At 38.4% G+C, this 24,737-nt stretch overlaps 4 protein-coding genes and 2 long non-coding RNA genes across 11 annotated transcripts in view; 2 read left to right on the forward strand and 4 right to left on the reverse strand.

Moving 5' to 3' along the window:
- Positions 1-2,030, reverse strand: part of TBC1D23 (TBC1 domain family member 23) — a 49,495-nt gene extending 47,465 nt beyond the window's left edge. Inside the window, exon 1 of one of the 3 annotated variants that reach the window (XM_022845285.2) lies at positions 1,940-2,030. In XM_022845285.2, coding sequence (XP_022701020.1) covers positions 1,940-1,965 — 26 coding nt within the window. In that variant the 5' untranslated portion in view covers positions 1,966-2,030. Of the gene's footprint in view, positions 1-513; positions 1,855-1,939 lie in introns of those variants that run through there. The other 2 variants (XM_022845307.1, XM_022845277.2) reach the window with 2 other exon arrangements.
- Positions 1,964-14,431, forward strand: AsnRS-m (asparagine--tRNA ligase, mitochondrial). 3 transcript variants are annotated; one of them, XM_022845332.2, is made up of 6 exons: positions 1,964-2,077; positions 11,561-11,802; positions 12,100-12,238; positions 12,536-13,064; positions 13,540-13,849; positions 14,197-14,431. In XM_022845332.2, exons 1-6 carry the CDS (start codon positions 1,964-1,966, stop codon positions 14,339-14,341), a joined length of 1,479 nt encoding a protein of 492 aa, XP_022701067.1. In that variant the 3' UTR covers positions 14,342-14,431. The 3 variants fall into 3 exon arrangements, with proteins under 3 accessions (XP_022701067.1, XP_022701075.1, XP_022701084.1); XM_022845340.2 differs by having other exon boundaries at positions 13,564-13,849; XM_022845349.2 differs by lacking the exon at positions 1,964-2,077 and adding an exon at positions 10,588-10,927.
- Positions 5,227-10,426, reverse strand: Nsun2 (tRNA (cytosine(34)-C(5))-methyltransferase Nsun2). The gene is made up of 10 exons (XM_022845324.2): positions 10,200-10,426; positions 9,833-9,962; positions 8,926-9,512; positions 8,511-8,708; positions 8,090-8,214; positions 7,814-7,959; positions 7,474-7,666; positions 6,847-7,009; positions 6,301-6,636; positions 5,227-5,729 (listed from the first exon to the last, which is right to left on the reverse strand). Exons 1-10 carry the CDS (start codon positions 10,320-10,322, stop codon positions 5,559-5,561), a joined length of 2,172 nt encoding a protein of 723 aa, XP_022701059.1. The 5' UTR covers positions 10,323-10,426; the 3' UTR covers positions 5,227-5,558.
- A 1,123-nt stretch (positions 14,432-15,554) lies between the features above and the next one.
- Positions 15,555-17,795, reverse strand: LOC111267254 (uncharacterized). Its single transcript, XR_002684500.2, has 5 exons — positions 17,775-17,795; positions 17,450-17,509; positions 17,183-17,241; positions 16,871-16,975; positions 15,555-16,487 (listed from the first exon to the last, which is right to left on the reverse strand). It is a non-coding gene; the product is annotated as an uncharacterized LOC111267254 (long non-coding RNA).
- A 381-nt stretch (positions 17,796-18,176) lies between these two features.
- LOC147753899 (uncharacterized) lies at positions 18,177-19,195 on the reverse strand. Its single transcript, XR_015313733.1, has 4 exons — positions 19,051-19,195; positions 18,695-18,725; positions 18,433-18,470; positions 18,177-18,247 (listed from the first exon to the last, which is right to left on the reverse strand). It is a non-coding gene; the product is annotated as an uncharacterized LOC147753899 (long non-coding RNA).
- Positions 19,196-19,794: 599 nt separating this feature from the next.
- Positions 19,795-21,714, forward strand: RpL21 (ribosomal protein L21). Of its 2 annotated transcripts, none has more exons than XM_022845571.2 (4): positions 19,795-19,895; positions 20,323-20,468; positions 21,025-21,199; positions 21,491-21,714. In XM_022845571.2, exons 2-4 carry the CDS (start codon positions 20,340-20,342, stop codon positions 21,664-21,666), a joined length of 480 nt encoding a protein of 159 aa, XP_022701306.1. In that variant the 5' UTR covers positions 19,795-19,895; positions 20,323-20,339; the 3' UTR covers positions 21,667-21,714. The 2 variants fall into 2 exon arrangements, with proteins under 2 accessions (XP_022701306.1, XP_022701314.1); XM_022845579.2 differs by lacking the exon at positions 19,795-19,895 and adding an exon at positions 20,081-20,195.
- The last annotated feature ends 3,023 nt before the right edge of the window (positions 21,715-24,737 follow it).

Here is a 24,737-nt window from a genome sequence, read left to right on the forward strand (position 1 = left end):
AATGGAAATCGTTAAGAAACAGGCTCTAACCAGGACCCTACAATTATAGTTGTATAAAAAATGGTTAACGTGCACAGCGTTCTACTGCGCAAAGTTCTGAAATAAAACTGCCTCAAAAGTTTCAACATACTGGTACTCAGACGTAGGAAGAGCTTTACCCTTTCAAACACAAGATGGTTGACTCCGTTGCACTAATTAAACCTCTACGTAACACACACCACTGATGTTTTTTGGTTATTTGGAGGAAGTAATCTAATGCTCTCGCTTTTAAACGTCTCTAAACTATTACTACTCGTGTAATCCACTGCAATATTAGCTATAGTCTCGAAATGCAGAGAGGACACGAGAGCATTGACTTCTAGCAATAATCTTTGTGTCTTTTAAGTCATTCACAAGCCACCTAGAGTAAGCTAGATGTAACCAACGAAGCTAAGTTCTGACCAATTAAAACTCATATAAGCTGCCAATCGCAACCTGTTGAACAACGTATGCCATTAATAATTACGATTCTACCGAAATCGCTCTCCTTCTCTCACTGTGCTATCACAGGCCGAATCGTACATAAGCGTCGAAAAAACAGGCCACGATATAACGTCCTCTTACGAGCAAGCAGTCCTCTCGATGGCTGTTTCACAATTGCTGTTACTATCAGTTTTTTAACACAAAACAACGACGCGAAAACCTCAACTGAGGTGAACGCTAGTGTTTTCAAGAAAACGACGATGACGACAACAAAAACAGCAGTAGCAACAACAACAGAAGAAACTGAAGAGAGATCGCGCACTGAATGCTCTTATCAACGCCATTCTTGTTTTGTCCTGCTTGTAGTTGCGGTACCATATTATTTGTATAAAAATGCAACAGCATCACTTGTCCGTAGGTACCCGGAACACTTCGGAACACCCGGGCAAGGAACTGAGCAGAATGCTTGCAGCGATTATAGGTTTCCACTACCAATTCTTTTTTCGGTGCTTTTTTTCGGTACTATGTTGGATTTATTTGAGCAACTACGGCTGACGCGATATACATTTCAATAATGTACACACCAACGCACATGGTCTTACCATTCGTAACCGAGTTCCCGCAGAAATAAGCGTTGATGAGCAAGTGCGTTGTACTTCCGTATATATGTATCTATATGTATTAATAAAATCCTCTCTTCGGTTGCCTATTATGCAGGGGCGCAGCAAAACTGTTCGAATCATTCTTCTCATGCGAACTTCATCATAGATGTCGTACATATACGCAGCGTACGCCGCCTGAATACACCGTGTTATTTCAAAAATACTAAGTAACCTACTAAGCAGGCATATGCCGGCATAAATACTCTGCCCGTAATCCCATTCCGATCTAAGATGCCGTCGTGCCTGGAAATATAGAACCCTTTTTGAATACCACCTTCGAATAGCTGAGCGTGCTCAGAATTCCAACACGTTTAGAGTTAAATGTGTTTAGTTGCTTGCCAGCCGAAGTGATATGTCAGTCAACGTGCTTTATATTGCACGTTTTTTATTCCGTGGAATACTTTCGCCGTCGCTAGCAATTCCCGCTTGACCTATCACAAGTCCGAAGAAGGGAGGACGCCGGAAGCACTCAGTTATGTATTTTTCTCATCCGCATTTGACGACACAAAAAACTGTCATCCGACTGACGTCAACTCGTGTGCTCCATTGTTTATTTACATATATTCTATTGCAGTCTTCTACTAGTAGTGTTACTATTACTGTTATTATGTACACACATATCCATTGCGATTTGTTTGCCGTCTGTTTCTTCTTGTAAGAGTTATGTCTTATTCTGTTGGGTTGTGTTGGGTCCACGTCACTTGCGAGGGAGACTGCCTTCGCTTGCCAACATTTGTCGCTGACGGACGACCAGCAGGATCCTGCAAGTGGCGTGAACGTGCCGTCTTTGATTATAGCGGTCAAACAAAACTTACCAGGCGGTGTCGTCGAGTTCATCCATGACCGACCTTTTGCCAGTACGCTTTACAACAGCACCATCACCCAAATGTTCTAGTTTTCAACAGATAGGACGTCCGGGACTAAAAGCGTCACAATGCCGCAGTTTTTGTCCGGTATTTTCTCTTTTCTTTTTGCTAGTTTTATTTACCAAAGAGCACGAACAAAACTTAACAAGTTCACGGTGGACACCCACTTCACCAATTAATCGCAGCCCGTTATAACCCCCACAATACTACTATAATGGGTGCAGTTGCATGTAAATGTCTCTATATTAGTAATTGAACGCGCTTACGTACCACACACTGGCAGTTATTATATGGCTCCTATAACTACGACTACTAATATTATCACCGGTCACTCCAATATGTCACTTTCACAATGAGCAGCTGCACGAGCACACTGAACTATCAGCAGCAGCCTTCCAGCCCGTTTCACTACCAAAGGAGCACACGGACAGAGTCTGGCAATCTTTCTTCCATGAGAATAGCGGCCGCTGCCTACTGCTCCTGCTGTCGTTAACACAGATCGAGTGTGGAAGGCAGAACCGCTGTGATGTACATAGGCAGTCAGCCAGATACAAATATACAGACACACATGAGTAAAAAGCGGTCGGTACGTTGGTCTAAAGGGAAAATTAGACAATCTAGGTTGGCAACAGCTACGACTGCAGGCATGCAGTTGGCAGAACGAATACAGCAGTTTAATCTAGCAGAACGTAGCCTCTATGGGTGAACTTTGCAGAAACGACCCATACTGAATCGAATAACAAGCTGATGATTTCTGCCTACTGTTTGTATCTGTCGCCGGCCAATGCAAAAACTACAGAACAAAGATAACGGAACAGCTGTTCACGTCACTATTGCTTGGTCGTATCCATCGCGTTTTAGATAACAAGGGATGGCGCGCGAATTTCGAATCGCAAAAAAGTTACGCGAAATAGCGGGATCGAAATGTCGGAAAACGGCTCAATAGATGAATATGCAACTTGACAAGGTGTGTTGAGTATATTGACGCATACACATTTAAAGCTTTTGCTTTAAATGCGTATGCGTCTTTTAGCTGCAACCATAGCGGAACTGCAATACAAGCAGGCGGCGCATGTTAGTAGCACCAGATACCGAAACAGTTGAATGAAGGAATTGCAACACCGTACAAGCTAAATAAAAATAAATAATATAATATCAAATGGGGTGACAGTAAATGATGACTAATTAGCAAAAAAACTTTCAGTGAACATTGATGAATACCAGAATTATGATATAAAGGGTAAAAAATGCCACCTGTTTAACTATTATGAAGTTTCATAGGTCTGTTGAAGAAACGTCGGAGTTGAAGTTTAGCAAAACCCGTTTTGGCTGGACCCCTAGCAAGAACAAGTGTTTAGTACTATACCAAAAAAATGATTTCAAGGACTTGTGGGCACAGAAAGAATAGCTGAGAGTAAACGACCTTTAGATTAAAAAATAACCTTGCACATCTCCCCAAAATATGGGCGACTACTGCCAGTAGTTCGATTGACACTACCATTATGCTTAGGCTGGTTTCATACTTTAGCAATTTAAATCAGGCATTGCAAAATATATATCAACCATGCATTTGTATAAATGAAGCAAATTATTACATCAATCATATAGCATGTTTGCAAACTGGAAGTTAATCTTGGGGCTCGATAAACGTATCACTTTCCCGACTGGACTGCTGCTCTACATGTCATAACTTCGATCGAACTACTTGTAAAACATATCCTGTTTCGTTTTGAAGAGATATCACTCAGAATTATGTAACCACTACTTCGATTGAAATTGTACAGATATACTTTACTGCTTTACTTTCTAAATCCAATTATACGTAAATTGTAAAATTAGGCTCAAAAATACAAACATTGTATTCATTTCGCGTGCCGGTCTAGCACTAGAATGAGTTTGCTAAAAACAGTTTGGTTTCAGCCAGTAATCTAAGAGCGACCAATTGAAGAAAACACTCTTCCTCTTCGTTGATAATTCATGAAACTGAGAAAACGCGATATATTTTTTCTTTGGTGCAAGTTATCTTGCAAACATTCGGCAAGTAGATGACCCTTTTACTCAGATACCAGATTTTGCCACGACTGATTTTTAATGCTGCGACCGTCAACCAATTAATAATTCCACTATGTACATACTCAGGTTGCATAACCGGGTTGTAGGAAACAATCTCCCAATAGACAACTGTCTAACTGCTGTGTTCCAACGCATTTTGCGACATCAGCCGGCCAAGGATCTTTCGATTTGCACGTTTTGAAGACGATCGGATCATACGTCACTACCACTAGTCTTGTAGTTCTGTCGTATAAGTGTCACTGTAAATGCGGCCAACGTTTCGAAAATCCTCAGTCAAGAAAAATCGCATATACCGTGCCTATCAAATTTAGACAATGAGAATAATTGATTATTCGTAACTATCTCTTAGAAAACAGCGTATCTCAATTGTACCCCTTTAAAGTTGCCGCCGATATTAATAGAGCTATCTCCGTATGAAAGATATGCATGTAAGTGATGTATTATATACATTATATTTTGATTAATCTGTGAAAATTTACATAACGCACGCTTAAGATCCCAACAGTATTGTTTCGCTCTGAATGTTCCCGTCTAATGAAGGTAAAAACTACCGATATTGTCACTTCACAAGTCAATCACGTGCTTTAATGAATCTTTCTCTAGTAGGTGTTGGTTGTTCCGCTACGATGCAGACACGCCCTTATTATGTTCTCATCATCTCGTAAATCGGTACCAAGTGACCTACTTCACTGTGTCATTTTCGCTACAGGTTGATTGAGTGGTTAAAGTGCTAACATATACCTACTACTTTACCGATTTTTTCTGTGTGTAAACGTGTCTCGATCGTAGGCCCGGAGTTTTAAGAAAAAGAAGAAGAAACGTACTTATAGGTAAATGGTTTACAAATTGTTAAATTCAACAAAAAATTAAATACAAAAGTTGTTTAGCTTTACGACATATGTACATATGTCGTAAAGATATATATCTTTATGGGACATATGTATATATATATACAATATACAATAACATATTATAAAAGACCATACGTATTTGGCAATACGGGAAGCCGACGCAAAAGCACCATTAAGTCCAAAATAGGGTATTTGACAAAGCAGGGTGTAATTTAGCTTTTATTGGAGTCCCAAGTTTTAAACAGCTTAGCACGGTAGTGCTGAATTGTGTGTAGCGTTAAAAATATAAGGTTTTAATAAGGGCCCATATACTTTTATCATTAAATAAACAGTGGCTTATTTATTCCAAAATACACATTTCAATATAAACTAAAGTACTGTACACATATATCCAGTATTTGGATACGCAAGATTTTCATATAAACCAACGTCGTTCATCGTCAACAGAACGTAGCCCCTATCAAGATAGGGACCAAAACTAACACCTTTTACCTCGTCTAAGCGACGTGACTTTATTCAACCTAAGTAAATTCAGCCTTACCTATGATACGAAGCCCAATTTATATGCTGGCCCGTAACCGAGCTTCCATTGTTTGTGCACAATTTATAAAGAATGAATAGATAGTCAGATTAACGAGCATTTGTCAAGCTTTGACATCCTCCTTCCGAATCTCTATCTTCGGTTTTTTTTCAGGCACTTCGGTTGAAACCTCTTTATCGGCCATCTTTTCTTTATCGCAATTCGTAACCCCAGAGCTGTTGTTACTTCCCTCTTGCGAATTGTTGTTCGTCTCCGTGATTGCCACAACCGTTTTCTGTAAAATGTCAATATCATATCACTCAAGTTACAATAGATAGCACACTTAATTGGTGATCCCGTTTAGGAAGATGTTCTAGTCGGTAGGTCTATTTGTGTGTTTTGCGGGAACATCGGGATATTGTAGAACGTGTTAAATGATTAAAATCCTTTTACTGAACGAAGGGGGCATTTTCCTTGTATTTTAGGTCTTGCGGCCTAGATAACACCAATAGACTCAAAAATCGTTAATAATACGAGCCAGATGCTATTAACATGAACACTAATTTCACTGATAAACTTGCAGCAAATTGTCCACACTGGAAGAAACGATTTCATAATCTTAAGTCTCTTATATATATATATATATATATATTCCTAAAACAAACCGTTGTGCAATAAACTGCAGAGTAAGTTGCAAGGAAATGGCTGAGAATGGTTTATCAATCAACTTCTGTCAAAAATGACCTTACGAAAGACAAATGGATTAAAAGAAAATATACGCGTAAAGATTTGTAAAAAACAGACATCTATAATGGGAAGAGATAAAACATACGAAGAAAAGTAGTACAATGCATAATTCAACTCACTTTATCACGTTCAAGGACACTGTCGCATTCAGAGCTGTCATCGAGACCACATAAGCGTAGATAATGTGGTCTTTCCTGTTTAGCGATGTAGCACCGGAGCGTAGCCTTCCCTAACCGGCCGGAGAAGCTCACATCAAATTCTTCTTCCTCTCCCCGGCACGATATATACGAAAGGATTACACAGCCTTTTTCCATGTCTTTGAAAGCCTCTCGTAGTTTAGATGAGTACTGTTCCTCAAGCGGAAATTCGTGCTGCAGCATCACCGCTGTATCCTCAATTGATAGCCGCAGCCTACGTGCCTCACCAATGTATGGCAACATAGTACTTAACCCCTCCTATTGAACAACAATGAGAACTGAATATAGTTGAGTTACAGAAACGAAGACGTACTTTTTTTGAATCACCATAGAATTAGTGAACGTTATTTCTGAAGACCGTACACACGCCACACACTGCTGTTTCAAGTGAGGTATACGTATTTTCATCAATACAGCACAATTGCACGTGATAGCCTTGATTCACATTCTATGAAACATTAAACGAACCTGCGCAATTCTGAAGTCACAACCAAGCTCCTCTCGTCCTTCAGCTCTGGAGAAGACTCGTACACCTGTGTTGATAACTTTCAGTCGACTCTCATTGTGTTGAAGGACTTCCTTGACTAGCGGCGACACTAAATAGATATTGCGTCGCTGACCCTCTGTAGATCTGTTACATCGAAACAAAATTTTTCAAATTCGATAAAGATACTAACTATCCAGCAATGCTGAAGATTAATTATTACTGCAATACATCACATATGAATTACCTTGCATACGTAAATGGGCATTTCTAGACATTACGGTCAGACATAAATCCTTCGGAAAAATTTCCAATGGTTTTATGAGATAAGCCGAGTAACCCTAAATGTTGAAAAACTCATATGGCCAGTTCCATATCGCTGTCTGTATTAGTCTGGTATTGAGAGATCTTCCCCTAATTCAAAAGCTGTTCAAAAGATGTAAATTGCTGACCATGTTGACTCGATTAGGTCTAGTTGCTTTAACTACTGGTGGAGAATTGGTGGAAATTCGCGCCTAATCGTTTGTTCGAGTTTTATTTGGTTGACTTTTTTCTCTATAATAAAATTAATAAAACATGCAAATAAAGTAACAGCTTGAAATAATTCTTACCGGCACAGAAGTTGGTCAGCTGGAAAATCTTCAGTGAGTTGGTAGAATTTTCGGGTGTTGCAGATGGCTTCATCGAGAGGATCAATGAAAATGTACGGATCTTCTTTGTAGCCTCGAGGCTTCTTCAGTTTGCGATTTACCCTTTCAGGATGCGGCTTATTGGGCATGTCACCAGATTCATCCGCGTCGCCATCTATAAGACACATTATTTAAATTTAATATTATTATTCGTATTGCCTTAACAAACCGTGTAATTGTCTTTTATGACAAAGCAATGTGCCCTCATGTGTAAGTGCACGAACGTCACATAACAGAAAATCGGAGAAAATTTTGATCGCACCTGTCGGTTGACCACCAGTCTCAGACACCTTTTCCACTTCTTTGCCGTGTTCCTTTTTACTTTCCCATGGCAAAGGCTTCACTTTATGGAAAACAGTCACAAAAAAGCCACCGGTATCTTGCTGGTGAGGGAGAATACGGAGACACCTGTCGAATTTCATATAGCATTAAGGCCTAATCATTTTATCACAATACATTATTAAAAGCAACCTCTACAAAAGGACATTAAATGATCATATTGCTTTTTTTATCTTTACAAAATGCGTTTACTCTGTACCTGTCGAGGTTATAGTTCTTGACATCTTCTGGAGCAGGCGGGAACATCCTTGCTGTTATCTGAGTTTTCATATTTTCGGGAACTTTCTCGTAACTGTCGAAAAGCTGAACATCTTTTGATGCGACCTGGAAGGCAGCGAAAACATGTAAAAATAATTTACTCTTTAAGCAAGCTATGCGAAAACGGCTCAGTCAAAAAAATAATAACGTGTAGGCGCTGGCTGAATGAAATCACATTTGATTTTTGCATTATTTCTTTTTATCCTCCTTATTTTTTACGCTTGTTTTATATGTCGAGATGCCTGGCCTATAATTAGATATAGAAGTACCTTTCCAGTGTTCAAACTTATGTACTGCACAATTAGAGAACATCGAAGTCCCACTAAACTGCTGGGGCCGTCAGATTGCATTCGTTTACGTACTTTCCATGTTTCGAGGCCAGGAGAAGCTACAAGTCCTGGTAGACGATGCCGAACATCTTCGATCTTAATGGCTCCTTCGCATTCTTTTAACAAATGTGCTACTACAGCTTCATTTTCCACTGGGTTTAGAGAGCACGTTGAATATACCATAAGACCCCCAACAGTTAGAAGTTCAAGACCCCGGCGGGCTATCCGCACCTAATGGTACAAAACAAAAGTCATATCAAATAATACCGTTATATTAGTAGGTTCTTTATATATGATATATAGAACCTACTAAAATACCGGTACGCATAGCACTGCAAATGGCTTTTGTCTTAAAATCTTAAAAAGAAATTTTGGTGAGTTTGCAATTACTGTGGATAACGCTTCGATAAAATATAAGTATCCTGGAGTATTTGATTGAAATATAGACCTGCAGTCCATTAATGCTGTTTCCATTGGCCGTATTCCATTTCTTCCACAAGTCAGCATTCTTCCGTAGAGTACCATCCCCAGTGCATGGTACGTCGCAAAGTACACGGTCGTATTTCAGCATCTGGCCATTAGCCATGTGTAGGTTAGGCAGCTGAGAGGCGTCGTGGTTCACTACCAGAAGGCACGAAGAGCGAAGTCGCTTTGCCTGATGCATGAGCATGTAGCACCGCTTATTATCAACGTCATTTGCAACAATAAGGCCATTTGGAACTTTCGTCTCACCCTGGTGCAACATTTCTATTATCTGTGATGTCTTACTGCCGGGCGCAGCGCACAAGTCGAGCACCATCTGGCCGGGCACGATGTCCAGCACGACCGGTGGTATCATGGACACAGTCTCCTGTCGGGAGATATTTCCATTATCGCATTCGCTGATTAGAAAACGATGCAGACGTTTGTATTCGTCGAATTTGCGTATCTTAACTCGCGACATGTCAAGCTGCCAAGCCAAACCCCCAGGGTACCAAGATATCTGCTGAGGTGTTGTGGCCTCCGCGCCTCTTAAGAGTTCTGTGAAATATTTCCCTAAAAAAAATAGTGCCTTCTACATTAGTTTTTGATTCAAACCTGTCATTTACATTATAATACAATGTAAATATTCATTATGGCTTATTCTTGAATCAAGTGTCGTTCGCTTAATCAGGAACTCGTTTTATATACGAAGCTGTAATGGCCATAAACAACAAGTACTATATAGTATTCATTTCAAATATTTGCGTCCAGAATCTTTTTTCACCTGTGTATGAAGTATACGTGGACAGAACACAATGTGTCCATCATAACTGTATTTGTAATTTCAATTATTTAAACCGCTTAGTCCAATAAGAGATCAGATAGTTACTAACCTTTGACGATCTTGAGCAAAAATTTTGTCTCTGGGAGTCCCGCAGTAATGCGAAAAGAAGATGGTAGATCCGATTTGAGGCACTCTACCATTCTACCCCATTCCTCATCAGAAGCGACCAGCTTTTGAGCCTGTGAATTTAAAATAAAATAATTATCTTGATTATTTATACACGGCAGGCTTTCTTTTCGTTTTCATAGGTTAGCAATTTATTTTTAAAAATATACCCATGAACCCACAAACATATGGGATGCCCACTTGTATAACAACATTGATTAACAGTGTTTTTATAGAAAAGACTTCAACTGGACATGTTTCACTATGCTACATCTATAATAAGTAGTTTTTACAAACTTCAGACAATCTACCTTGTAGTATTTCTCAAAGCTTCCGTTCTCCCGAATCAGATCCTCGTACGGCGTATGGCGTTTGTTGTCACAGTTATCGCGTCCATCCTTGTGCTGTGGCTTTCTCTTACGCTTATGAACCATTGTGATCGGATCACACTTGGAACTCACCAACTGCTACAAATGTACAAACAACAGTATTTCTAATAAGTGCAAACGATACCTATGTAAAAATTTCAACAAGATTTCACTCCAGACAGCGCGCCAGAACCAGCAAGTCGAGCACCACGTGAGCCCAAAATAATGGAACGACTTTTGCTATGTCTGTAGACGGTTTCCGAAGGATTGGGTTTTGCGGACCGGCAATTGCTCTTTATACAGCATGCGATTTCCAGTTATATGCGCAACTTAATTTGCCCTGCTTAGAAGACATATCCAGCTTTAAGGTACAAGCGCTCCGTTATGTTAACAGTACAAACGCGACGGAGAATTAATGTAGAAAATACACTGCTTTCAAGCTCCTTCTATACCTATTCTACAAATTGTTCTCCGCTTACATGGGTAAATTTTCGCGTAACCTACTGGAAGGAGTTGTACTGAAGACATGCGTACATTCTTTACCTAGTGCTTCAAAAACGCTTTAAGGCATCATTGTTGAGATGTTAACTGTGCTCAAACGTGGGTTGACCAGTTGTCTGAACACACCTATACATCGTCTAAACAGCCCGCAAACCGATGTGACCCTCCTTGTAAGTCAGCTGAGGTTAAGACCTGATAAGAACAGTTATGTAAAACACAGCGAGGATGCAATAATCATTTACGAGATTTATGGATGAGTCTGATACCGAAAGCGATAGTTTTTTAAATAGTCGCAAAGCTAGATTTAATCAGATGTCAGCTTATATACTTGCATGCCATAGCTTTATGAAATCAAATTATAGTACAAAGTATATCACAAAGCCTCTGATTTGTGTATCGATACCCCAAGACGAAGCGCTAACAGAACGGCGCAGATGCCGCGTGGAAAGAACTACCAGTATATAATATTGGATCTTCCCTAGAAGTGTATTGTGTCGTCAACAAAAAGTAACAGTGAAGCTTTACAATAACTTTGCATAAACAAGTATTCTACAGTAGCAAAACCTAATATGTGTTGAATGTGAATAGTAAAACTCTTTATAGATTTTGCTTTAATAGCAACTGGAAAATATTCAGAGCTATGTTGAAAGAAACGTGCGTTCAAACTATTCAGCGACAACAATCAACAAAACACAACTTTGTGGTACACAAAAAGTTAATTTTTTTTTGTCACTTGCTTAACGTGAACTATATAATTTGATTTATTTTGTGCAAACTTTTTTTTACGCCATATGAAATTTCAGTGCTGGGTTCAGTCTGTGCGGAAACACAAAAATATTTTCTTCGTTGATCTTTCTGATGGACTCTCATCACATCGTCTTCAAGCCGTAATTCCGGCAGATAAACTGGATCCACAAGGGATTCCACTAAGCGTCGGCTGCTCATTACGAATCAATGGTGATTTGGTTCCAAGTCCTGGCAAGAACCAGAAGCTCGAGCTGGTGACCAAACAGTTCAGTGTTCTGGGAAAATGCGATTTATCGGAGTAAGTAGATTTGTTTTATTATCGTATGCGCTAAACTGTTTAGTGGAGGAATAAGCCACTCTAACATTCTACATATGCTGTTACGCGATGTTTTTGTTTGCTGAGTGTTACATATTATTCAGTGTAAATAAATAGTTTAGGCAAATGAGTTCATTCCGAAATTATATATCGTGTTTAGATCAGCGGTGAGATTTACTTTTGGTAAGCAAGGTGCAGTTTTATGACAAACCTCACCTAAGAGCGATTTGTGGCTCCCAATGCTGATAAGCTGTCACCCATTTGCTTGAACTATCGCAGCTATCCATTTCGACCTCGAAATAAGTATAATGTTGACTTCGAGCGAGGTCTACAGCATCTACGACCTCGACTAGAAAAGTATGCCGCAGTTCATCGAGTACGGAACAAACTTATACACGCAATGCACTCATATTTCCAAGTAAGTTACTTACCAAGTTTACCGTTCTTTCATAACAGTTCAAATTTCGTGTTGTATTCCATCTGCCTATTTGCATAGCTTAACGCAGTGTATATCTATACCAACATAATTTGAAAAAAAATTCGGAAAATGACAAAAGCCGTAACATATAATGTATTTTGTAATAGATTTTTAAGCGACAGTGGTAACTTAAAAACGCTTTAATATCTTAATTTATTATCAAAAGAAAATCAGAGAACCGAGAATCATAAAATTGATTCGCATTTTTCGAATTTTTTGAATGGACGCATCGTAAAGGATCTGGAGTTCTGCCAGGTACAAACCCCCATTCTTACAACAAATGATTGTGAAGGAGCGGGAGAAACATTTCTCGTACACCACGTCGATGATCTAAAACAGGTGCCGGCGTCACAGGTTACCCCACAGTCTATACCAGACAACACCGAAAATGAAAACCGTGGACTTCGTATGCAGCCCACATATTTCCCATCTCAGTGTCATTTAACCGTTTCATCACAGTTGCATCTCGAGGCGCTCATGCACTCAATATCACGCGTCTATACTATACAGACAGCATTCCGAGCTGAAAACGCATCTTCAAGGAAACACCTCTGTGAGTTTGCGATGCTCGAAGCGGAGCTGGTCATAGAGAGCGTCGACGGCCTTATAGATTTAATAGAAGGTTTAATAAATCGAGCGTGGCAAGAGGTTTGTCAAATGGGGGAGTTCAAGACAGTCGGCGAGGAATGGAGAGACACTGTTGACGCTGTTCTAAAGAACAGATTTATTAGGATGACCTACGACGACGCCCTTGAGGAACTCAAAGGTAATTAGATAAGACTTGTCATGCCGGCTGACCAGTTTGAGAAACGCGTTTCAATTAAATACAGATATCTTGAGGGCTGTATTATTATAAAGGCCCTAATTAAAGTCGCTTCTTTAAAGCTATCTGTATAATTGATATAATTAATTAATTTAATGCCTTTAAGCACCGCTTCAGGCTTACAAAAAGTACAGTACAAAAAAAGTGCTTCAGCAGGAACGTCAGTTAGAAACGCGTGTTACGTCTTTTTACTACAGACGTTCCTGCTAAAACACTTCCGAGTGAATGCCTTAATACAGAAAGCGAATTTAAGCAATATTTTTCATTCAAACAGGTTACACAATATGCAAAACACTATACATTGTAAATAATAATAATTACGAAGTAAATAATAATTTTAATAAAAGTATAAATAATTGTGTCAAGGCTATATTTATATAAAATAGGTATGAGATTGCAAACAATTTTCATATGGCAGTACTTCTTATATTGAGTGTTTTAGATAAGAAATTCCAGCATCCGTTGAAATGGGGCGAGGACTTCAAAGTGGAACACGAGAATGCGCTACTCGATATTTATGCAGAAAGGCCAATTGTGGTAACACATTTCCCCAGCATCATAAAGCCGTTTTATATGCTCGAACGAGATGGAACGTATGGTCCGGTCGCAGAGTGTTTTGATCTGCTGCTTCCTATAGGCGGCGAAGCTGTTGGCGGATCGATGAGGGAAACTGATCGTACGAAGCTGCTCGAAGTTATCGAAAAAGCCGGCCTTAAAGGTCTTGAATGGTACGAGAGTAATGTTGATTTTTAGTAATTCCAAAAAAGCATTAGTTGGTGCGAGACTTTTACCAATAACCAATTAAGTCACAATTGTTGATTTAAAAAAAATTGATGGTGCCTGCAATTAATGGACATCTTTAAATCATATTTTGTTTTTAAAACCTATTTAAATCTATCCTCAGCCTGAGCTATTACTAATAGTTAAAGTTTCAGTATCCATGTAACTGCGAAAAAGCATATGACTGTTAATTAGCATTCACAGCATCATTCATGCCTCATCATCGATTTGTGTGGCATGGTTGTTTATGTTAAAGTTTACGTCGTTTAAACTAAATACATGAGCTTAATTTTAGGTACGTGCAACTTCGCGAATTTGGCACCATTCCACACGGTGGGTTTGGTCTCGGCGTTGACAGACTTCTACAGTACTTCACTAACACTCACAACATTAAAGACGCTGTTCCGTTTCCGCGGTGGCAAAGACACTGTCAGGCTTAGCAGATTATGCCTGGTTGTAGGAATATACTACGGATTTTTTCATATGTATTATAAACCTAATAAACAATTTTATTACCTGCTTCCCCTTGATTACTTGCGACTCGTTTTTTTTAAATTTACTACCGATTCGGCAATACATCATATCATTTTTGAAACCCTGTGGGGATTGTAGACGTGGAAGATTTTACACGGACTATTTTTTTAAAGAATATTTTTTCCTTATTGGTTGGCGAGGTTACTATCAACTCAAAAATCAGGAATTCAGTTATTAGATTGTTAGAAGCGAGTCCAGCATTTTTTAAAATTTAAAAACTTCTGATGTATACGTCGCTAGCATATGAAATTTGGCTGAGAAATGCTCCAATTTCCAGAAAATATCTGGAAAACTTAACTTACTGGAAACTTTTATAGACTTTATAATCAAGTTTCCAGTAAGTTAAGTTCCAGATATTTTCAAGTTACTCCAGTGGATTATGGGTTCAAAGGGAAAAACATCTTTATATTAAAAACAATTATAACTCAATAGTGAAGTTTTCGATCATCGAAGATTAGTGAGCGCGTTGTGCAAACAGGTTTTAAGCAAAAGCACAAAACATGAAATGGTACAAACTTTTCAAGCACTAAGAGAGTGATTATCTAATATCGAGCCCCGAAGTATCAAAATGCATTGTTGTTACAATCCAGAAGACTTAACCGAAGCAGAGTCTTAAAACTGTGTGGGCCAAAACTGGCATTTCACGTATGCAAAATGTAACTGAAAACGCGGAAACTCGGGTAAAAACGGGTCTCTCCTGAGTTGAGTTCATCAGTAGGAAGCTATCAGGGTGCTGGGACAGTATTGTGTAATAGACTTACCTCTAACGCATATTAGGTCTTTAAAAAGTAAATTGCTGTGATCCATCAAACATCCTTGTTTGTAACATTGTAAACCTAGAAAATACAGTACATATATATATATATATATATATATATATATATATATAATTTAACAACTACATACTCTATACATTGTTTGAATTTCACTATTTGTTTTCCTTTGTTTTGAAGTTGCGTATTACTGAATAATTCTGAAAGGATCACGTGAACCCGATGTGAGATTTCTTCAGGGCGCGAAAAAACCTCGGAAACGCCCTTGGAAAAACTCTCTTGGGGACTGATAAGAACCTACGCATTTCTTTTACACTTGATCCCGAAATAGGATTACGACGAGAAGTCTGTCGATAAATTGTTTTATTTGTATAAATTACAAACTAACTTTGGATCGGCTGTATGTACAGTTACAAAATTCACGAAAAATAAGTGCTGCAAATAAAGGATTACTTATTATGATTATTATTATTCATGAGCGCTTCGATGAATGTGCATTTGTGGTATTTTGCATTCCAATATCTGAATCTTTATATATATATATATAACAATATATATAATATGAAAATATATAGCAATCACTTTTGTGAATAGAGAACGTCGAACGTCAAAATCTACAAATGTTTTCTATACGATTACTTTTAAAAGAAACATCGCTACTAGAATTATTAGACCATGTTAATGTATCATGTTCTTTGGATACACTTACTAGCGTGGTTGCTTATAGCATTAAACAAACGAATCAAGCGTGATGGTGTTTGGAACAAATCGCCCCTGAATCAGCGAGAGAGCGTTTGTGTTCATTGCAAAAAAATAATACTGCATTGCAGAGGATCGAATTTTATTTTTTGACAAAAAACTACATTCATTGCTGTAACCTTGGGGTTACTTGCTGGGGTATTACATACCCCAAAAACTGAACAGGCTGTTTAGAGCTATTTATAGCGCACACAAGATAGACTCGGTGTCACCTGCTTTGATTGCCACTAAATGCCTTGAGACGAGTTGTCGGGCCTTACGTCGGGTACGGCCATTAGGCATTAAGTCGATTGCCGTTAAATGTGACAAAAAGCAAATCACACATGTTTCCATTTCATTATCCGATATCCTCCACGATCCTCTGCCACCAAACTTTCTTTTCCAATAACACAATCGCAGATAGCTAAAGGCCGTCCATGTGAAACTAATTTGATGTACTAATAACGCCTAGTTTGAATAATTTGATTCACCTGAATCAACCGAGCAGCGTTTTCTTAGGTGAGACATTACCGGTCCGAACCTGCAGCATAGAAAAACTGTACGAGTTAAAACGTCATGCCTTTTATAACATGAGCATACGTCAAATTATCCCCTCAAATTATTATCGAAATATCAAATTCTTCGTTGCCCCAACACACTTGTAACAAACTTAACAGACCAAGTCCCGCTGCAAAAAAGCAGATCCCGGCGTTGAAAGATGTACTTTTATATACGAAGTTTTTGGCACCCCCGATCGATAATACAACCTCGGAGGTAATTTGACATAACTTCGTCTATTTTGAATTGTGTGATATCGTTTAAAACATACTTGTTGAACATTAATCAACTCTTTGATCAATGAAATCGTCAGCGAATTTTCATCCGGATTATTAATAACGAAAGTTATGAAGCAGAGATACGAACCTGCCAATTTAATACCAATATAGGTTCTAGCGCCCCCTAACTTCGATCAACCTCCTGCACCACCCCCATGTGACTTGTACTTGCGGATAATTTAAATACGGTCACCTGCAACATACATTACTATCAATTTTCCCACTTGTGGGACTGGAAAACCATAGTTTATACTGTAGCGGAAGTCAGGTATCTGATCTATGCATCGTCAGCAGATAATCGGCCGGTAATTCCAGCTTTAAAATTTATTTTTCATTGTTTGAAATGAACAAAGCGTCAAGCAGTTAACTACAAAAACGATACTGTGAAAGAGCTACTCACGACTGTAAAGAGCCTCGAAATCCTACAGGGGGAACTTTAACCTCTCGGCATACAGCAGCCTGTAATCAACACCACTTATCCCGTTATTAACCGCTCAAACAGATGAAAAATATTAATTTTGTTTTCTGGGTCAGGTGTCTGATCTTTAAATCGTCAGCAGATTGTCGGCCGGTAATTCCAGCTTTAAAGATTTATTTTTCATCCTTTGAAATGGACAGATCGTCAAGCATTGAACTACACAATGACTACTTTGAAAGGGTTACTCACGAATGTTAAAGCGCGTCGAAATTCTACAAGGGAAACCTTAACCTCTTTGCATACGGTGGCCTGTAATCAACACATTTATTCAGTTATTAACCGCTCAAGCAGATTACAATGTTACTTTTCTTTTCTGGGTCAGGTGTCTGATCTTTAAATCGTCAGCAGACTGTCGGCCGGTAATTCCAGCTTTAAAGATTTATTTTTCATCCTTTGAAATGAAAGGACCGGCAAGAATTGAACTGAAGATCGAGCTTCACAAGAATGACTTACGAATGCAAAAACCTCGGGTACCTTTGTATTGACAAACTATGTACCAAAATGATTATCTTACCTGTCTACAAACAATTGAGATTTAAATCATCAAATAACGATAGACCAACTTCAGTTACGTCACGCCAAGAAAGAATACTACCTGTAACATTGGAAAGGTAACACGTTAACGTTACACAATTTTTGATTAGGTCTAGGGCAACAAAAGGATAAACCTTGTCAGTGTAACTATGACCAGTGGCATCCTGTGATTTACCTAGAGAAGCAATAACTGCATCCCTCTATGGCGTCAGATTACTCGTAGGTGTCATCATCTCAGTGTTATATCAAAAACTGGCGCATAATTTGGAATATCCACGTCTCATCTGCAGGCGACCGGCTCGAAATAGATTTCTTTTTATTTAACGTAACTTTACAGTACAATTAACATGTGTACGTGTGAAAACACTTACCCTGAAATTGTGGGTTTCATTAACAGCTCCAATGTCATTGTTGGTCAAATTTACACGTCGCATTTTGATTGTTTCCACACACCTAAAGAAATCAAGAGAACACATTTAATGGTACAATTAAATGCAGTGCTTGCACGTTAGAAACCAATTATCAGACTGAAGTTATTCTGTATTCACCCACCGTCGACGACGTCGAGCAATCAAATCCGTCATCACACTTTTTTTAAAAGAACTCTAGAAGACCTCTCGAAAAAGTTACGAACTTACCTGTCTTTAGTTTTAGACAATTTACGCACGCTTCTTACCTGGAAGAAATTTAAAATGATAAGTTACAAGAAAAACTTTGTCTGCATTAAAATTAGTCTGTCCTCAATTAAATCAGGCTCATTAAATCAGTTTGCTCTCACAGTGGGGTCAACAAAAAATTACTCATCATTTCAAGGAGTGAAAAAAAGCTTATCCTCAGGGATAATTGTCGAGCTAATGCTTTCTACTAAACAAGAAATCAAATCATTTGCACTGAACTTACTTGTAGGAGACGCCAAGGAACGAGCAATATCCTGTAAAATAACAAAATCCTGTGCAAGTAAGATTCCTAGAGATCAACTTTGATAAAACCAAGAAGCAGTATGCTCAGACAGCCAAGTTTTGAATCATAAAAGTTCATTAAACTTAATTGCGAAACCTTTTTGGAAAATCATCATACCTGACAAAATTTATGGCGAAATGGAAAAGTAAGCGTGTTTAGCAAAACATTGTAATATGAAGCATCATTAACACGTGTTTGCGTAGATATGTATATATACACGCTTATCTTATAAAAACGTTTCAGTAGACCAGTTTGCTTGATAATGAAAAATATAATCTAGCAATGATGACACAAACCAATCACAAAGCTGAACGAATTCATAATCAGCAGCTAAATAATATCACCACCGCCAATTTCGGTCCTTTACTTGAGAAAACTAGATCTTATGTACATTTTGCGCACGTGCTACCACCACAACAACTAGGCGTTAAAAGGGCTCTGTGCTCACTTCGTTGATGGATAAATACTTGCGCTTGAAGCTCCCCCAAACGGTTAGAAAATAAGGCTCTGCGCGCGGGACATTCAAAAGCCAGTAGACAAACCTCAATAACCTTTTAAAGGTATTTTAATATTTTATTTCGCCAGCAGTTAAATTCATATTAATTCATAAAATTAAATAAAATAAGAGTAAAAATTTAAATAAAAATAAGGGGGGGGGCTATGTAATGGAATTTCAAAAAAAAAGAGCATAAACTTATGAAAAATATTAATTTGAATCTTTACATAAATAGTGATCAAAAGAGAAAAAGGTTGCCATAAAAGTGCTCTTTAATTCAAGACAAGAGCAACGAACTACTGACGCTGATTAATTATGTGACTGTGATTCTAGGTGTCACACAAAAAAGCAGAATGGCATATTTAATTATATGCAGTTTCCCCCTATTATTGTACTATGAAGTTTAGTGTGAAGTTGAATGCAACTCTTGTATTTGAGTAGAACTCGACCGTACTGCACCAAATGTAAAATTTATAAGTGAAATCCAATATAAGGTTTGACAAAACTGTGTGAAATAAGTATATCATATAATATATATGCGGAATATTTTCGTATTTCCTGTTCGCAACAGCCGCATCGAAACCAAAACCACTAACTCATCAGTTTGCCTTATCCTCTTCCTTTTCCTGTAAGACCACGACACTGGTACGGTTTTATTTGTGACTAGTGTCACAGAATTTCACCAAAACTGTAGAGATTTAAACGAAGTTTTCGTGTACAGTAAAAGTGGTTCTTGAAACTCTAACTAGAGTATTTTTAATGTCTGTATTCCACAGCGTAGCACATTTCTCGACTGTTCGATCCTATGTACCACGTTACCCATGCTCGGTAGAGGTTGAATCGCCTGCGCCGGCTTTCTATCTGGAGAATAGTATCTCATTATTGACGTTCATATTTCTGGATTATCAAATGTGGAAGTACAAAAAGACGTGTTGATTCAACGAGGTACTATCTAATTTAGTGGCCAAAGATTGTGGCAAACAAGCTTTTGGTACCCTGCAGTTTGTTTTGTGCTGCTTCCTGCGCTTGGTGTTTATATATACAGCTGTTATGTGTATATTGTCGATTACAGAGCCGTAAGGTTTCAAGATGGTGAACACCAAGGGATACCGCCGCGGAACGCGGTATATGTTCGCTAAAGACTTCAGGAAACGCGGAGTTGAACACCTCTCCACTTACCTGCGAGTGTACAAACGCGGCGATTTTGTTGATATTAAGGTATGATTAAATATATAAGGGAGTACAGTGAGAAATTCGCAGAAGACACTAGTTAAGTGTATTTCACAAATCATTTCGTTTCACTGTAGAGAACGACTAAAACGTCCTTGTAGATGTTAAGTAACAGACAGATTTTCATCCCACCATCATGTTAAATTTTCACCCCATATGTGATCACTTGAATGTTACAACATTATGTAATTAGCAGACATTTTTAAAGCATTACCCTTCAGCCCCTGTTACTACTCATATATCTAACTTCTCAATGAAGTAATGGTTTGCTATCTGTTAGCAAACCGTTTTTTCAAAGACACGTTGACATGCTTCAGATTAATTCCTATTATATATATTCAACTCACCTATATTGTTTAAAGTTTCTACAGTTTTGGCATTTGACGGGAGGAAAATAAATTCGCTTAAAACCCAAATAGGTATACTATGGGCATCGAGATACAAGACACTCAGTGTAGCATAGAATCACATTATAGTCGATATCAGCATAGCAATCAATACGGTTGTGAAGTAGTAGCAGAAGTCAACTATTTGTAATCTGTAGGGCAATGGAGCCTTCCAAGGTGGAATGCCGCACAAGTCTTACCACGGCCGAACTGGTCGCGTATTCAACGTTTCCCATCGGGCGCTTGGCGTTATCGTCAATAAGAGAGTTCGGGCACGTATCATACCCAAGAGAATTTACGTGCGAATTGAACACGTTAAACCGTCGAACTGTCGTGAGTTTGCAAACAATTTAAACTTAATTGTTTTAATGTTTTCAAGCGTTCGATGAATGATAAGTCACTTTATTTGGCTTATTAGAAACAGAAATCATTCTGCGTTATACTTTAATTACGATCGTTCGCTTCTTCAATAATGTGTGAAAGAAGAGTGTTCTTTTGTAGATTTACACCCGCACAGAGCTGGCTCTGCAGTTTACTGAAATGGAAGAAATGCAAAAACTTTTCTTATAGTTCCTATACCTCTAACGTATTCGTTCTCGTTCGCTGTTTTTTTGGATACGTCAGGCAAAGATTTTCTTGAACGTGTAAAGAAGAACGACATCCTTCGGCAGGAGTCCAAAAAGGCTGGCAAGAAGGTCATTATCAAGCGAGAAGTTGGGCAGCCTCGGAAGCAGCACGTTGTGCGGGCGAAGCACGAGATTCAGCTTGTTACTCCTATCCCGTACGAGTTCATGGCTTAAATAAACCATACGACTTAATTGGAGCCATGAGAGTTCCTCGTACATAAACGTCTTTTTATTAAATGCGATTTTAGTATAGTTGTGCCCAAATTTGACCCGGGAAGAGAAGTCTCTATTGTTGGTGTCAGTGCAGCTTATCTAGATATTCGACTTGCAAGATGCGGTTCTGCCTTTTTAGAACCTTAATCTAGCCATTCAAACCCTAGCGGAATATATGAACAGTGAGTAGATGCCTCAAGTGGTATTCTACTTAGTTGATGAAAATATGAGCTGTGCGTCGCCACATGATTGGTAATCACATTTTGGCAGACCTCTAGTCCAGTCAAAAGGATGCTTTCCCAGTACGTTCAGATAGCATTTTAACCTCACTGCGATAGAGGTAAATAAGTATACTCGTGGCTTTGAGCGAAACTGTTTGAATTTTTTTTTTCAAACATCGTGGAAATCGTTATTCAATTAAAGCACTTTGACAGCAGTTTCTACGACAGTCCTTCCATGTGCATTAACCTAAACTTATTTTTATTCGCGTTTATAATTCGTGTAAGTGTGACGTTAAGCTCATTGAAATATTATTCCGTTCAGAAACTAGACTTCCCGCTTGAATATATGCGCTGTCTGATTCTGTAGATTTATTGACAGAAAATCTTGAAAATGCATGAGTCCCTTAAACTGAGAATGTGAGACCTCTTTTTTTTGGTTTTGTTTATTACAACCCATAGCCTGCTTAAGCTCTCAAGCACTATTTTTGTTGTACATGGAGCTTCAACAAGTTTCTTGACTCGATATTATCCGTCGGCTTTAGTTTGAGCCACAGAACCAGAACTTAAAATCCAGCTGTGGATAGGAGGTTAGGTAAGAATCCTGTGTTAATGCAAGTGGACCCTTAAATACGCGCTTCATATAAAATAACCATAACGAGTGACAGTAATGATTACGCCAGTAATCTGATGATCATTTTTATAGAAGATAATGCGTTCAAGTTGAAGAAAACTTTGGCGAGCTGTTTGCCATCACAGACATGAGTTCATTAGCTATTCTGGGCACCGAGAAAGCCAGTTCTTGCTAGAACAAAGAACTAATCACGGTGACAATCGGTGCTTCGGTTTTGGCATCTGAGCGAAAATCAACTATTACCTAAGCTTTCTAAGTGAAGTGCACCAGAATTAAAAATTTTTTTGTTGGAAACCGACGGTTTATATTATAATCATTGTTCATGCGGGTTATGAAAGCTCAAAGCAGGACGTATATGAGATTTTCAATAGCGTGAACGCTTTTTTGTCCAAGAGTGGCGTTGGGAATAACGTGTTTACCTTTTAAACACGGGATACGTGAGGTCTCGACTCGAATTCAGGCATAGACATTTAATTTGCTGGTGAAAGCCAGGCCTGTGGTAGAATTCCTAACAGTAATAGAGGGCATAGAACTCTGAGCAGCAAAAGGGTTTAGAATTAAAAAGCTCGAAACTTTATCAAAACGGCACTAGAAGCTTTTTTTTTTATACATCTGAATTTTTGATATAGAAGTAAATGGCTGTTTTACAGAAGAGAATATTAGTCGCCAGTCGAGTCATTTAAAGAAGCTCCAAGGGTTAAACTTCTTCACACTTTTTTATACCTTTTGGTATTAATGCGTTTTTGGGGTCTTGATCTGTTATATGCTCAAATTCAATTCCGTTGAAATTTATTGTACGCAGCGTATTTGAGTAACACTTTAGCGGGTTCACGCCTACCAATATCTAATAACCGCATAATTACTATCGAAAGGTTTTTGTTATTATGTTGTTTTTTTTTCAATGACAACTGGTTCTCAAGTCATCCTAATGCTCATCCTTGTTGAAGAGCCTACGCGAAAAGTCCATGTATTATTATTATTATTATTATTATATATTATACATCGGCTAGAAAATGTGGTTTCTGTGCAATAAGCCTGAAGTACATAGTGAGTTCTTACGTAAAAAACACTATGCCCGTATCTTATATGAACAGAGATTTGTTTATCGGAATGCCGCACCTATTTTTGAGTTAGGTGCCCTCTTTTGGAAGACACATGACATAAAGTAGTTGGCTGGTTATCAAAATATTTATAACACAGAAATACTAAAAACGCGTTTGCACGAAAGCTCATACTATGACCCTAACGTTGTCTAGGCATGAAATGTTGCCGTAGAATCAGATATATATACAGTTTGAACAAAGTTTATTAACATTTGAAAAGTCTTCATTTCACATCTGTTATTGTAATAAAAAATATTACTGTAAATTTTTGCAATAAATGGTGGATTGAAGTGCGCAACACGTTTGCTAGACGAAGATTCTAGTGCTATTTCCATATTCCTATATGCACAGCACACATCATTCTAGCCTATTTTGGAGACGGGGTTGAACAGCACTAACAGTATAACTATTCACAGTATATATTGAAGTGACAGAATATGGTTCCTTATTGTATACCTTAAACATTATCAGATGTGTATTCGCGTATCTTTGTAGTCAAACGTTCTCGTCTCTTAGGTTCGGGCTTTCAGGTTTGTAGACCAAGCACAGTCATAAACTTATCGCCTGTCGTACAACTCTTTTACTAGGTACAGTTTGTCATGGAACTCGTTATCTGTAATGTATTGAATGACGTCAAAAGACAGAATGGCTAACTGAACAAGAAATGTCTGACAACAAACAGTCTATATCTACAAGCTTGCGTCTACGGCTTCCAAGCTTAGCAGCCTCGTATACGAAAAGCATTAGGTGACACCTTGTGACTGTTGCTTCTAGGTCTACGCCTATAGCTTTCCCACGTCTTCTATTGTAGATAGGTAGCAAGAATGGGAAATCTTTTTAAGATCAAAGAAAAATTAATATGACGCTCCTTTTTAAAAACTTGTACTGTGCTACAAGATGTTTCATGCTGATCATGTAGTATGACTGCTTTATTGTGTTTTGTATACTAATTATTTTTGCATGGTTTTAACCAACGATGAGACGAAGTGGATCATCAAGTAATCCTGGAAGACGAAGGACGTTGAGCAGATTCGACAAATTGCCGAGCAGATTCGGATATGAGACTTTGGAGCCACA

The sequence above is a fragment of the Varroa jacobsoni genome, unplaced genomic scaffold, assembly GCF_002532875.2.
Source record: "Varroa jacobsoni isolate VJ856 unplaced genomic scaffold, vjacob_1.0 scaffold_123, whole genome shotgun sequence".
In the NCBI taxonomy this organism is placed as follows: domain Eukaryota; kingdom Metazoa; phylum Arthropoda; class Arachnida; order Mesostigmata; family Varroidae; genus Varroa; species Varroa jacobsoni.

Coding starts and splice junctions, on each gene's coding strand:
- AsnRS-m (XM_022845332.2), top strand. CDS start 1,964: ATGACCGACCTTTTGCCAGTACGCTTTACAACAGCACCATCACCCAAA. Junction 11,803..12,099: donor GGAAAATGCGATTTATCGGA/GTAAGTAGATTT, acceptor GAACTATCGCAG/CTATCCATTTCGACCTCGAA. Junction 12,239..12,535: donor CAATGCACTCATATTTCCAA/GTAAGTTACTTA, acceptor CGCATCGTAAAG/GATCTGGAGTTCTGCCAGGT.
- Nsun2 (XM_022845324.2), bottom strand. CDS start 10,322: ATGGTTCATAAGCGTAAGAGAAAGCCACAGCACAAGGATGGACGCGAT. Junction 8,215..8,510: donor CTGGCCTCGAAACATGGAAA/GTACGTAAACGA, acceptor GCTGCCTTCCAG/GTCGCATCAAAAGATGTTCA. Junction 7,667..7,813: donor GACTGGTGGTCAACCGACAG/GTGCGATCAAAA, acceptor TGTGTCTTATAG/ATGGCGACGCGGATGAATCT.
- RpL21 (XM_022845571.2), top strand. CDS start 20,340: ATGGTGAACACCAAGGGATACCGCCGCGGAACGCGGTATATGTTCGCT. Junction 20,469..21,024: donor GCGATTTTGTTGATATTAAG/GTATGATTAAAT, acceptor TGTAATCTGTAG/GGCAATGGAGCCTTCCAAGG. Junction 21,200..21,490: donor CGTTAAACCGTCGAACTGTC/GTGAGTTTGCAA, acceptor TGGATACGTCAG/GCAAAGATTTTCTTGAACGT.